This window comes from Hemibagrus wyckioides, linkage group LG01 (assembly GCF_019097595.1).
Source record: "Hemibagrus wyckioides isolate EC202008001 linkage group LG01, SWU_Hwy_1.0, whole genome shotgun sequence".
Classification (NCBI taxonomy): domain Eukaryota; kingdom Metazoa; phylum Chordata; class Actinopteri; order Siluriformes; family Bagridae; genus Hemibagrus; species Hemibagrus wyckioides.
The window spans coordinates 29,217,711-29,231,897 of record NC_080710.1 but is presented as its reverse complement, the minus strand read 5'-3'; the positions used below and the strand labels follow the sequence as shown (position 1 = coordinate 29,231,897).

At 42.9% G+C, this 14,187-nt stretch overlaps 1 protein-coding gene across 3 annotated transcripts in view; it reads right to left on the bottom strand.

The window, feature by feature from the left end:
- Positions 1-204: 204 nt before the first annotated feature.
- The window catches only part of nck1b (NCK adaptor protein 1b), a 66,728-nt gene continuing 52,745 nt past the window's right edge, over positions 205-14,187 (bottom strand). For all 3 annotated transcript variants that reach the window (XM_058388272.1, XM_058388281.1, XM_058388290.1), the window contains 2 exons: positions 4,404-5,122; positions 205-3,629 (listed from right to left, as the gene is read on the bottom strand). In XM_058388272.1, the coding sequence (XP_058244255.1) occupies positions 3,429-3,629; positions 4,404-5,122 (920 nt within the window). In that variant the 3' untranslated portion in view covers positions 205-3,428. The remainder of the gene's footprint in view (positions 3,630-4,403; positions 5,123-14,187) is intronic.

Below are 14,187 nucleotides of genomic sequence, written 5' to 3'. Positions count from 1 at the left end.
GATAGATAGATAGATAGATAGATAGATAGATAGATAGATAGATAGATAGATAGATAGATAGATAAATAAAAAATAGATAGAAAGAAAAAATAAATAGATAAATAAATAGATAGATAGATAAAATAAATAAATAGACAGATAGATAAATAGACAGATAGTTAATTAATTCATTAATAAATAAATAATAATAATAAAAAAAGCTGGTTTGGCTTTTCCTGTTTCCACTGTTTATTTTGACTTCTGCAATAAAGACTGGAACGAAACGAGCATTTTGTTTATTTTTTCCCCCATTAGCACATTTACAGTGATTTATGATTTATCCTGCATCAAAAAACAGACAATAATAATAATCTGGATTGCTTTGACAGAGAGATGCGGAGCGATGTTGGAGCCTCTCTCACTCACTCACTCTCTCTTTCTTTAAACACATGACGCGAAATCATTTGGTTTATGTACTTTATTACTTCCTTTGCACAGTCTAATAAACTTCTATTAGATATGAAGATGAGTCCACGTAGATAGTGAGCATATAAGTACAATTATTTTTCACAGCATCGTCTCTCTCTCTCTCTTTCACCTCCTCGAACAGACCGGCTCTCGACATTGGGAGTTCAGGGTTTTTGATTTTTATTTGCGTCTGTCCGGTCATCGGTGTTAAAAGCTGTAAAGGGGACTGTCTGAGATTAAATAGAAATGTGGTTTAGGATAATTTAGTAAAACAAAACATCACATTTTGCACTGGAAAAAAAACTGAAAAGAAAAGAAAAGAAAACTAGCTCCTAAGTGAATTTGTATTTCGTTTACAAGAGCCAGAATTTGATCCGGACCTACACTGTGTGAAGAGAGATAAATGAGCTGTAAAGGAAGTAGATCTGGATCGACAGGCTTATCACAACTCTCACATTTCGCTCCATGTGCTAGCAGGCAAATCAGTAAAACATCACCAAGACTTTGTCCTGAATCGCTCGAATCACTCAGGGATATGAGATGAAAAGGGGCATGTGCCTTTACCCTGCGAGGCTCCGTCTCTTATCTCTGAGAGTTAACTTGCACGTTAGTAGATTTATTTTTATTTAAAAGAGAGAGGAAAAAACAAAGACTAACACTCCCGATTTATTTATAAATTAAACTGTACATCGACGCTGTCTCGAATCCGAGCAACTGAAGGTGAAGAAGATTCATGGTGAGTGATGGAGCTGTAAAATAAGGTCACTTCATACCATGCAAATGAGTGAACGAGCCATGTTCAGATACGTATCTCACAAAAAATAATAAATTGTCCAACGAACAACAGGGAAGTCGGATGCAGGAGAAAAATAAAAAAAGAATAATCCCATCGGGGACAGATTACGCACATGCAAAGCAATACTCAAATAACAGAAGGCGTGGTTAGCTGCGAGAAAGGACAGACGCTAGGACTCGGAGGAACGCTAAACCTTTTTGGTTAGCAGTTAATGAAGGCACTTTTTTTTTCCTTTTCTGTATTTCTCTTTTAAATAACAAAGTGACAAACACAGAAGACCAAAAACAAGCCAAAAAGACACGATCACTTGCACACCATCTGCTTCTTTCCCAACCTTTAGGCCCCAGGCCTTTTTTGGATCAAATTTCACAGTGAACCTGGTGTTCACCCCTGACTCGGATCTCTGCTCGTCGATGTGAGCGCTTTTTCCATTTGCTGCATGAAAAATCCCCCATTTCTCACTGCTTCCCTGATCCAACTCCGCACAGCTGGGGAAGTAATCAGCGAGTGCTGATGTTCCCCAGGAAGAAGGCCTCATGAGCTCCGATGCCATCAACCCCTGATCTCGTTACTGAACAACATCCTCTTAAAATCGCTGTGGTTTTAAACATCAATTCCCATAACATCTTAAAGCATCCTCGACTCGAACAGTTCACCAAACCGCTAAAAACACGACAACAACAACAAGAACTATATGCACCACGTGTCAGTTTGATATGCTCGACATCCGGTTGCTCTGAACATCGGCGGCCCGTTTAACGTACAACCTTGTGTAAACAACAGACGTGACAAACGTGATCCGGGGGACTCGTGCACACACCTGGTGAAGCAAAACCTACAACAATTACAGCACACGTAAAACACCTGGTTCGCCAAGTGCGAGAACGACAGCAGCCTCGTTTATGATGGCAAGATGAATCCTGAAACTCCCATGAAGCCTTCAGGGCTGAGTGAAGAACTCCTAGCCCTGACACCTTGCATTAACAGCGATCGTCATCGGATAGGAAAACGATCAGAATGTCGTCAGATCTGGCGGAAAATCTCCTGATCAGAGTTTCATTAGCTAGAAGGCAGATACTGGAGATATGACATCATCAAAATCTTTTATAAAAATGTAACAAAAGGATTGCAGTTGGGCCAGGCGTTAAGGCGTAACACCACACTATCTGGAAATTGGACAATTTCCATGTAGATCATGGATCTGCGCTGGAGCAACGAGACCCAATGCGTACAGCACGCAGACAACGCGGAGTGTGAGATCAGATCTTCCGTTATCCAGATGCGAGTCGCATATTGATGCAAGGTGTAAGAGTCAATCTAGCTTCGTGATGCTCGACAGAGAAGACACTTTGTGGTAGACACTTCGTGATGGGACGAACGTACACACAACACACAGATGTAAAGCCACAAGTGGAAAAAAAAAATGTTGCAACAAACAAAAATAACTGCAGACACTTTGAATGTAATAATTGTAAGAAATCAAGATCAGGAGTCCGGTTCAGGCCGACTGCATCCCAGCACACGACTCTTACTGCTCTGGCATGCTCAGGAAACATCAGTCACTCGAAAAGGGATCAAATATAGAACAGTTTCCTGTCCCCGAGAGGACAGGAAGAATACAGCCGCTACATCCTGTTAAGCTGCAAGCTGCAGTTTCTTCTGATATTCTTTGTAAACACTGAGCTAGACATCACCTAAACCTTGTTTTGGTCGACCATTTTCATACCACAGAAATGTCAGATGCCTATAATCATAGCACATTTCATCAGCTTATGTTGCGTTATTCGAGAGATTTGAAAAGAGGGCGATGTGTAAAACCGTGGAAATGTGTGATCTGTTTTCTGAAATTCAACAAATGGATGACAACGATGAGTAGTAATCCAACGACACAATTACCGAAAGAAGCTGTCGGAAAAAAAAAGGATATATATTAAGAAGAGAAAACCTAAGTTGTAATTCTAATACATGTTAACAGTAAAATACATCACCTAGGCCCTAAACATAATTGTATTTTTGATACACGTCCAACCATGAAGCCGTCTCTGAGCATGAGCACGGGAGTCCAAAAGCGTCCGTCGCTCCCCCACCCCTTTTCCGCTCCTCTCCTCTGTTGGAATGCTCCATTTTCCAAGTCTTTCAGTCCTGCCACGTGGCTCTGGATTTCCGATGCGGGTAACGATCCGGATCAGGAGGCAGCCAGGGCCTTGATCAGGTACAGTTTGTCGCCCTGCTCACTGGTGAAGATCGGTGCCTTTTTGTAGTGTTCCACCAGCTCCTCCATGGAGCTGAACTTGCGTTGTCCGATGCAGTACAGGTTGTCCTTCAGCTGCACTTTGAAATGCTTGTTTTTGGTCTGGGCCTTCAGTGATATGGAGAAATCGTTGGGCTACACAGGAACAGAAAGATGACGGGTTTAGAGCTTAGAGCAGGTTTTGGTCATATTAATCCAACCAGGAGTGGAAAATAATGCTACTCTCTCTAATATTTTTAGTGTTACAACATTAGTATCCGGATTTAAACCAGAAGTGGGTCTAACCTTAGAACACCATCACTGACAGAAAAAACAAACAAAGAAACCCATAAAGTAGCAAAAAGAAAATCCGATTAGGTGGCATATTATAACAAATTTGCAGAACATGCTTTGAACTTCTGAACTTGTACAGTTCCTCAGACACAGCTATATCACTCGAGTTCAGAATCAGTCAACCAGACATCCTGGAAAACAAAGTCTTGCCCAAATGAGAGAACTCCTATTTACAATAGACAGAAATAACCACCCACTACTATTTTAGCAGGTTTCAGGTTTGCTATTTTCCAGCAAGATAAGGTTACACACACACACAAGACTTTACTCAAATCAGAATAATACTGAATGGTAAATCAGAAGGCTATCATAAAGTGGAGATATAATAATAGGATCCTTTAACTTGCATTTCATTATAATGCTTGTATGATTTTCTGTCAAGATTGTGATTTAATCCCGAAGAGACCTCGAGTTACAACTAGCCGCTTTTTCTTAAAAATCAATAAGTAAATGAATAAATACAAATCTCATGCCTATATCTGTATTGGTGTCCATTTATCGGTTCACATATTTAGTCACACCTTTACAGTAAAACCTGTTTTCAACGTTTCACAAAGAATCATCATGAACACTCACCGAGGACTCGCTGTCTCTGATGAGGAAGTCTCCCTCTGTGCCTCTCTGGTTGAGCGCCACCTCTGCCTGGTGCCGGGTTACTTTGCCGTAGTACCACTCCTTCCCCGCGAAGCGCCCACTTCCAGAAGGCTCGATGTAGTCGAAGTCGGGCGTAGGGGGTCCAGCCATGCTCCCAGAGTTCTGCGACTCCTGCAGGATGGTGACGTAGTTCTTGGGCACAAGACCGACCTGGCTGTCGGCTTTGCGACACTTCCACCATTCCGGGTCATTTTCCGGCTTCTCCAGGACGTCCATCACTTCCCCTTTCTCAAAGTTCAGCTCCTCGTCGTTACTTGAGCTGAACGGATACAGAGCCTGAACCGTATGGAGCACCCTATTGCCATTTGCGCTGTGTACCACGGCAGCCAGTTTCTCCGACAAGCCCATCATGTCGTTGCTGGCCGAGCCATCCGCGTCTTCTGTCACGTAGTTGGAGGGGAACCATCCAGAGCGCCCGTTGTAGCTGCCTCTCCACCAGCCATCGCTGCACTTCTCCATGACGATGACCCTGGTGCCCTTGACCAGAGACAGCTCATCTTCCCGTTCGGCAGTGTAGTTAAACTTCACCAGCGCCGGCAGGTTCAGGTCGTACAGCCGCTCTCCGTTGTCCGGGTAAAAGTCCGCCTCCGCATTTGATGCCGTATCCCTCATTCCTGTTTTCCGCTTCACCTTCCCGATCCCTGCAAATATATAAACACACGGATCACTCGAAACCCAAAGTTCAGATCTGATGCCTGATAAAAAAAAAAATACTTGCATGTGCTTGGGATTTTTACCGGTGTAATGTAAATAGAGCAAAGCCTAAACAAATCCTGGAACTAAACTCTATGTATTGGCTCTTCAAGGAACTTTCTAATTGGTTCAATATGTACACTCTCCAGGCTTATAAACTGAGCCAGTTCTGGGGCAGCCATGAGACTTCCTGACAGCGTGCAGGGAAAGCTTTATATACCTTTACCTAAATGCCCCCGAGTTGTTAAGATTATTTTATGTACTAAAAACATATACATGTTCAAAGAAACTACCCAGATTGAAGTTAGGGCATGCTTTAAAGTCAGGAACATCAAAAGTGTCTAATGGTGTGTGCTTATGCTAGTGTTTAGAGCCAAACTGCTTCATCTGCAGGTATCATGTTGCAGGGTGCACAGTTCGAAATGGGAGGGTGTAATTAGCGGCGGCGTCTTTGTATGAGCATGCTGGTGCACATCCCTATAAATACAAAGCACACGTAACTTGTAGACAACTACTTGTAGGGATAGTCCCCTGGAGTCACTTGCGGCACAACCAAACAATGACTAACCGCTGGTGAAAGCTGCTGCAAGTCATCATGAAGTCATTGCAGCTGGGAATAAATCAAGTCTTATCTCACTGACTACTTGGATACCACCCCAGCTGAGCCTGCATAATACTCCACGTTTGCATAGTGCATACAGAGGCAGGCAACAAAGAAAAAATCCGCAATCAGGGCAACTTCAATTCCAAAACATCCCCCAATGATGAAGAGTGTGTCTGGAGTGCCAGTCTCAGACAGGCACTCGTGAAATGCCTGTCCTCACACACACACACACACACATTATTATTTGTACTAGGCTTTGTTACAGGCTCTGGCAAGCAGAACTTGAGAGAAAGAGAACTTGTCGAAGCACATGTTTTGTGCCACTTAGAGGAGTGTTTTCTTTCCACACAAGTTGCATACAGAAGCAAATTGCTTACGTTTGCTCCAGAACTGAACGTCTTCTCGGTTCTGAGGATGAGTCAACGTTGGAAGGATACCAGAGACGTTTGACTTTTAAACTCGTCAAGCAAGTCATCGCTGTTGTGCCACAGAAAGTCAGGGTTCTGTTTGAAACCCTGGCAAAGGACAAGGTTCTATCACCCATGCACAAATATGCTATTTGGTTATTGGAGGGCTGACAAAAGAACAGAGGTTAGCTTCCTGGTCTCTTGTGACTTTTACATACTTTGTGGTTCATCTAAAATCTAGCATAGACCTGAAGTTGTTGTTCTGACTAACCATAACTAATCCATAACGGTGCCAGCAAAATTCTGTTAATTGTTCCCCAATCCGCTCTCACGTTTAGTGCCAAAGGTGTGGTCTAATTATATTTTTGCAGTGTTGCAAAATTTCCAGCACAAAGCATGTCGCTGGAATGATCACCACACCCGCTGTCATTCTTTTGTCTGTAGCGAGGGAAAGATTGAGGAGGAGATTATTAGGGAGTAGTAAGAGAACGTACGGAGGAGGGAACGGGTGGGTCCATCAGCAATGCTGAGGATTCTGACCTGTCACACCAAGTTTGGTCAGGCTACGTAGGCTGGGTTTGAGGATTACTGGGAAACTAGAAGTGCTCTGGGCTTCCACAACTCAGTGCTGGGTTTGGCAAGAGTCTGCAAATGGTGTTACCATGAAGGAATGTCCACTTGGCAGAGAGATGCTCCTCCGGCCCAAGTCAAGAACACGAGAGCTGGGATAGAAATTAAATCCGTTCTATTCTTCTTCTCTGGTGATATGCAGGAAGGTCCTTCATATCAATGAAGTGCCACATCAAGGAGCTATTTTAATGGCAAATATCAATCTAAAAACTCCCTTGAAATAAACAACTAACTCAAGCAAACATTCTTACTTTCAATCCTTTCTCACCAATGTGCTTGAGTAAAGGAAATAGATGTCTGCTAGGTGTGTCTGTACCGAGTTGATTCAAAAGATTAAAAAACTGATCTGTCGGTAATGTTCCTGATAAGAAAACCAGAATTGTTTTTCCACGGCTTCACACCTGTTCCTCATTCAGCTGAGCTAGCAAACTCTAGATATATACACCCATCTGTGGTTCTTCCCCACAGTTTCCCTTCACTGGAACTAAGGGTCCCAAGCAGCACAATAACTCCCCCTGAGCATAAACGAGTCTCCATAAAGACTATAATAACTCGAGTGTCCTACACAGACTCTTGGCTCAGCCCCATTGAACATCTTTGGGATGAACTGGAACACCGACTACACCCCAGACCTCCCTAATGCCCTTGTAGTTAAATGATAACATATCCTCACAGCCAGGTGGTGACAGCAGTTGAGATTCACTCACTTCCTACTAATGTCCTTGTGATAAAACAGATACAGATGTTTGAATTATTAGTACATTTAGTGTGGCTGCAGTAATTCTGAGATCTTCTTGCAGCCATTGTTCATATTTTCACTGTAAGATTTTGGGAATGAACTGAACTTTGGAGACAGAGGTGTGATCTTGGCTAAACTGGGTGTGGAGATTAATTCCAGAGGCAACTATCACATGAACAAAAACAAAGCTGCTCCTTCCTGCTCTGTCTTTTATCACCCATTGCAATTGATAACATCAATTCACACCTTCCTGACTTTATGAGACAAACTGCTTTGCATTGCAAATCCACCTAAACCAGGGCATTTGCCTTAGATATTTAGCTGTTGTTATTAGACATGAAGCAAAAACTGTGCCAGAGTAAAAGAAAAAGACTAAAAAAATAATTAATTGTTAACTGGATCATTTACTGTTTTAACCAATACCAAAAATCCTTTTAAAATTGCAAAGAGGCTCAGGACTCTAAGCAGACAAAATGAATTGAGGTGAACTTTAATGAAAATGTGACATGAAATCAAAAACAAAGCTCAAGGTGTGCTCTGTTCTGTCAAACAAAAAATAAATAAATAAATATATATAGTAAATGCATAAAAATATATTAAAATACATGATATATGTTGCAAAACTTTTTTTGCCATAAAAATTTATCAAAATAAATAAATAAAATATAAAACATTTAAGCACTGAGAAAGATAAACAATCCATTTGAATGTAAAAAGTGAAATCTACTCGGGTCATTATTCAAATCCGTATCAGCTTTTAAAAATAACTCTTGCCTGCAACTGTAGTCTTCTCGGCACAGGTGAACGTTCTCATACCACAAAACGAGGTTGAGTACAGAGCAACGTGCAGCGCTTCACTGCTCAGTCAGGTCTCGTAAGCTTACAGGACCCCTTTGCTCAAATCATAAGCGCTCTGTGGTGAGCTGCAGGACCAAGGTAGCGGTTTGGTTTCTTGTATCAGTTACGACTATATACTAAGTTATCAGCCCACACTCTTACTGTATGACTAAGCCTAAAACACTTGCAACACAAGTGAAAGTCATGATGGACTCGCTTGCTAATCTTTTACAGATCGCCATCCTTGTGTGCACAAGCTGGCAGACCATGATGGTAACTCTAGGGTGTAACGCTATCCGTAAACAGGGTGTGATATGGTACGACTGATTGATATTGTGGGGGTTTCCTAATTTGAAAGACGTTTTGTCCACAGTTGGATCTCGTCCAACCTCTGGTAGCCCCGTAGTTCTTCCTCTATGTAAAGAAAGCGTGTGTCGAGTGCATTAAGTGTCCAACGTTCTTTTTTTTTTTATCATAAGGTGCATCATGAAGGTACTTGAAGCACACTTCTTGTTAGCATACTATTGTGTGATGTGTGCGATTTGGGACGCACTTAAGGTTGTAATATGTCTGATTTACATAACACTGTTAGATAAGGTCACATACATGCTAGGTTTCATACTGGACCAGCAAAACAAGCTAAGCGTACTATCTATCTAGTCGATAGATGAGTTTTCTTCCATTTCAGTACAGTAAATGAGGCGGAAAAAAAGTAAATAAACATTCAAGACAGTGTTTATGAAAAGATCTGTTACTTCACTACGTTGTACCTCATTTGCATATCTCAATCTTTGCTCTGAAATCATGGCTCTGCGTGTGGAAAACGTATGATAGCTTAGTCACTAGCTTGAAGGGGTTCATGTAGCGGATCATTAGAATGAATTTAAGGAGTGTGGTTGTATGCAAAATACTACACTTTCAGTGATGGTGCGCCTGAGGGAAACCTCGGGCCGGTCTATTTGTAACTCCTTACGAACGGAAAACAAAGTCATTGTAGAGGCTTTGGGCTACGTCAGCGCTTCTTTCCTTTGCATTTCCTCAGGCTGGGATGCACAGGAAGGAAGCCATGTTGTTTCACAAGGCTGTAAAAATCAGAAACGTTCCCCCATGTACGCTCGTTTCTCTCTTCCCCTTCCCGTTTAACTTCACTTTTCAATTTTTTTCCTCCGGCTCTGCTTTAAAACCTGGCAACCAGAGGTGTGGCGTGTACATTTTGGCGTTTCTCTTGGCATTTCAAAAGTTCTTTGTTCTTTCTCTCCAGCATTCTTGCTGTGTGGATTTCCCCTCAGTCTTTCCTCCTAGCAAAGCAGCAGCGCATGCTGCAGAGTAGCTTAGATTAGCCACTTCCTCTGGGCTGAACATCCTATTGTTCTCTGATATGGCCCTGTAGTGTTCAGAGCTCAGACTCTAAACACACACACACACACACACAGGCATGATGTGCATCTCAGGATCTCTGCCCAAGTGAAAAATACACAGCGAGACAAATAAATGTGGAGGAAACAACAAAGCTGGGAGCAGGTGCACGGACGTTGTCTGGTCCTTGCAGGTGGTGAGGCTTTGAAAAAGGTTAAAAACAAACACAGAAAAGAGACATCTAAAGGATCATCCACTGTTAGATTGATAGGTTTGCCTGAAGAGTGGCTCTACAAAACCTTTATTTTTTTCTCCACCTGAGAGCTGCATCAGAAGAGAGCGCACAAAGAGAAACTCTTTCTTTGCTCTCTGTGGCTTGCTGATAAAGGCACGCAAATCGTCTCTTCTCAGAAGCATCGCTTTTAGATCTGATAGAGTGCTGAGAAGAACAGGCCTTTATTCTAACGAAGACTTCCCTTTGTGTTTCTCCCTAAGCCAAGTGGAGACGTTGTTCGAACAGCGGAGAAGTGAGAGGTTTATCTCGAGCGTGTGTTCGACAGCTCCCTGTCATATGCCCCGGCTATCAAAGCTAGGAATGTGAGTAACGGTGCGAGACAAGGACTGTCATCACACCGCTCCCTGGTCCAGGCACTTTGAACTAGTCGGCTGTTATAAATAGCCATATTTTTAATGAGGAGAGGAGAGGAGAGAACAGAGGAGAAGAGAAGAGAGGAGAGGAGAGGAGAGACAAAAAGAAGAGAAGAGATGAGAAAAGGAAGAGAGAAGGGAAAAGAAAACTAATGAGCAAAGAGAAGAGAAGAGAGTAGAAGAGAAGAGAGTAGAAGAGAAGAGAGTAGAAGAGAAGAGAGTAGAAGAGAAGACTGATGAGAGAAGAGAAGAGAAGACTGATGAGAGAAGAGAAGAGAAGAGAAGACTGATGAGAGAAGAGAAGAGAAGAGAAGACTGATGAGAGAAGAGAAGAGAAGACTGATGAGAGAAGAGAAGAGAAGAGAAGAGAAGAGAAGAGAAGAGAAGAGAAGAGAAGAGAAGAGAAGAGAAGAGAAGAGAAGAGAAGAGAAGAGAAGAGAAGAGAAGAGAAGAGAAGAGGAGTCTCATTGCATCAGATTATTTTTATACAACATAAATCAAAGAGCTGTGAAGAAGAATTTTGATGAGTTACTTCCTGTTGTCACTTCTATAAACAGTCTTTCCTCACCAGCCTCTCTTTGCATCTAATGAGAAAGGTCAGCGGCTCATCTTGACCGTCAAGAACCGCAGAATGCGATGCTCGTCACGGCACAGACTGGTCTTAGTGGGAAATCTTACAGCTCAGAGCTCACACTAGAGACTCCTTCCATAATCCTCAACGATGGCATAGAGAACGAGTGGATTAGTGCATTAACCTGTGATGTGCCTTGCAGCCATGACTTTAAGTCTGACCATCCGAGTGATCAGAATTGAACAGTGAAGCTCTTGTCTTCATCTTCGTATATCCTCACATGCTAGTCAGCTGGGGTTTAAACATAGCACAGGGTCAGCCATACCGCACTTGTTTCCAGGGCTGATGGTGTGATAGTGGGGTTTCAACTCATGACAGTGTGATCAGTAGCACGAACCAGTAGCTTTAACTATGGAATCAGCCCTACAGTGGGTATTAATGTGTTAGCTTAGTGGTTAAGGTGTGAAGGTTGTGAGTTTCAATCCCAGGTCCACCAAGCTGCCACTGCTGGGCCCCTGAGCAAGGCCCTTAACCCTCAGTTGCTCAGTTTTATAAAATGAGATATGAGAAACAGAATATCAGAAATGAGTCGTTCTGAATAAGGGCGTCTGCCAAATGCCAGAATTGTAAATGCATTAATCTAATAACTTTTATTTTCCCTTCCACATCTCCAAAATGTCAAGGTAAACATGGTGGAAGAGAAACTTTATTTTTCTTTCATTATTCTCTTATTAATTTCCTTTGGGGGGGGGGGGGTAGAAAGAGACAGGATGAGAGAGAGAAAGAGAGACAGAATAAGAGGGAGGGAGAGAGAGAGAGACAAAAAATGAGTGTGTGTGTGTGTGTGAGAGAGAAAGAGAGAGAGAGTAAATGAGTGAGTGAGGGTGAGTGAGAGAGAAAGAGTGAGAGCGAGAGAGAGAGACAGAGAAAGAGAGTGAATGAGTGAGTGAGAGAGAGAGAGAAAGAGCGACAGAGAGAGAGAAAGAGCGAGCGAGAGAGAGAGCGAGCGAGAGAGAAAGAGAGAGAAGGGGGAAAGAACCGAGATGACACAAGCTTCATGAATGTTCCTCAACATTAAGTGTAACTCTAAATGGCTAAAAAGTCATATTGGATTCTCCAAGAAAACCCTGGCCAACCAATTCCCTTTAAAAACTGTCCCAGAAACGGCTGACCTGCACACTAAATACCGCCGGTGTTACGTTTAGCTCTGTTAGCTGCTCTTTGTAGAATTTTGTTATTTTGAGGCATCTTTGCAGGTTTCTTTACAGATGGTCTTTGTAGCGTGATGTAGCTCTACCTGCTAGCAGAAAACACAGCTAAACTAACAGCTCTGCATCCGATTACTGCGCGATTTCCCCTTTATCATATTACTTAAGTGCGTGCAGGCGTAAATCCGATCACAATCTGACTGTGAAGATCAGATAGCCGTCTACGTGGAGGTTAGTTCTCCTTTGTTGCAATCCAAAGCAGTAGCTATATATGCAGAAGTTTGAAGATTTACGGAAGGAGTCTCCTGTGTGAGAGTTTTCCATCACGGCTAAATCTTCAGGACGCTAAAAGTTGCAATAATTCATGTGAGACAACAGGAATTTGTTTCATGGACGTTCGCCAGCATTAATGGATAAATAGTACGTCAATAACAGTATGATTATTCATGTAAAAATGCAACCATTGGCAAACTGAGGGGGAAAAATGTTCAGGATGTAATGTCATAGGAAGCAGGTGGTACCAGTAACTCCACTTCATCACACTTCCTTATTCTTGATTGTTTTCCACATGCGGCACGACCCCGAGTGTTTTATTTCCCATTATAGCCCATGCTGATGCATCTTTCAGGAGACACACACACACAGCTCTCAGGAGTGACCCTCTGTGTGTCCATGTGTCCACTACACTTCTACACAAACTCTAATGAATTCACACAGAATACAACAGATTTCCTTTTTACTCAATCATCTGTCTCACAAGAGAGTGTGAGACAGACAGAGAGAGAGAGAGGCAAAGAAAGAGGAAGAGGGAGAGAAAGTCACAGGAAACTGTAAATGTAATGTGTGAATAGAGCTGAAAGAAAGTGTGTGTGTGTGTGTGTGTGTGTGTGTGTGTGTGTGTGTTTGGGGGAGGGCACCCTCAAGCTTGTGTGTTTGTGTCTTTGACATTCCTCTCACTAATCCTGCCAGATCTCATGGCGCCTTTCTGAGAGATAGAGTGTGAGAGAAAGGGAGGGAGAGAGAGAAAGAGCGAGAGCGAGAGCGAGAGAGAGAGAGAGAGACATGGCAGGCAGTGGGAGAGAGAAAAAGAAAAATAAAGAGAAAGAGAGAAGGAGATGAGGGAGAAAGAGTTAAAGAGAGAGGGAGAAACAAAGAGAGAGAGAGAGAGAGAGAGAAGGGGGCAGTGAGAGAGAAAGAAAGAAAAAGACAGAAAGAGAGAAAGAGAGAGGGAGGCAGTGAGAGAGAGAGAGAGAGAGAGAGAGAGAGAGGGTGGTAACGCGGGAAGTGGAAAGAAGCGGATGGACGGACAGACTGACTGACGCTCAGACGTTTGTGAATCAGTGGTCCCCGTTTCCTCATTTCCTTTTCTTGCTGGCTCGAAGGAGCTACACAGAAATCTGTCCTGAATTAGAAAAACTTCCTCCAGGAGCTGAACGACAGGAAAAGAGAGAGAGAGGAGGAGGAGAACGAGGGAGGGGCGGATTTTTAACGTGTCTTGTGAAGATCACTCTGGGCCGCTGGGTTCAGTTGGGTTCCACAGACTCGCCCAGAACTTTCCTCAGAGCTGAAACATTCAGGAAAGCAGAGTTCTTCATTTCGACTGGAGCTCTGAACTGACGGGAATTTACAGAGACTTATGTCAAAGATGCTTTTATCCGAAACAAGGCTGAGTTTGAGGGTACTGTAACCCTGTATGTGTTTCATTAGAAGGTCCTCAACCGTCTGGAGTTCAGCAAGTGACCTCAAATCAAAATGGCTGCTCCGCGTTACACTCTCTAACCTAGCGTTTGCTGTTGAAGACTAGCTGGCTATACGGTTCACTGTTTGAGATGTCACTCATCACACCTGGGCTACATCATGGGTCACCTGCACTCGTGGCTGTGAGGGACTTCCAGTCTGAAGTCTCTCATTGTTTTGGTAGCACTGTATATATCAAACTAGTAGTGCCATTTAAACCACTATGACCGTAAGGATGAACGAAGGAGCTCATGTTTGTTAATCCTGGAAGAAATA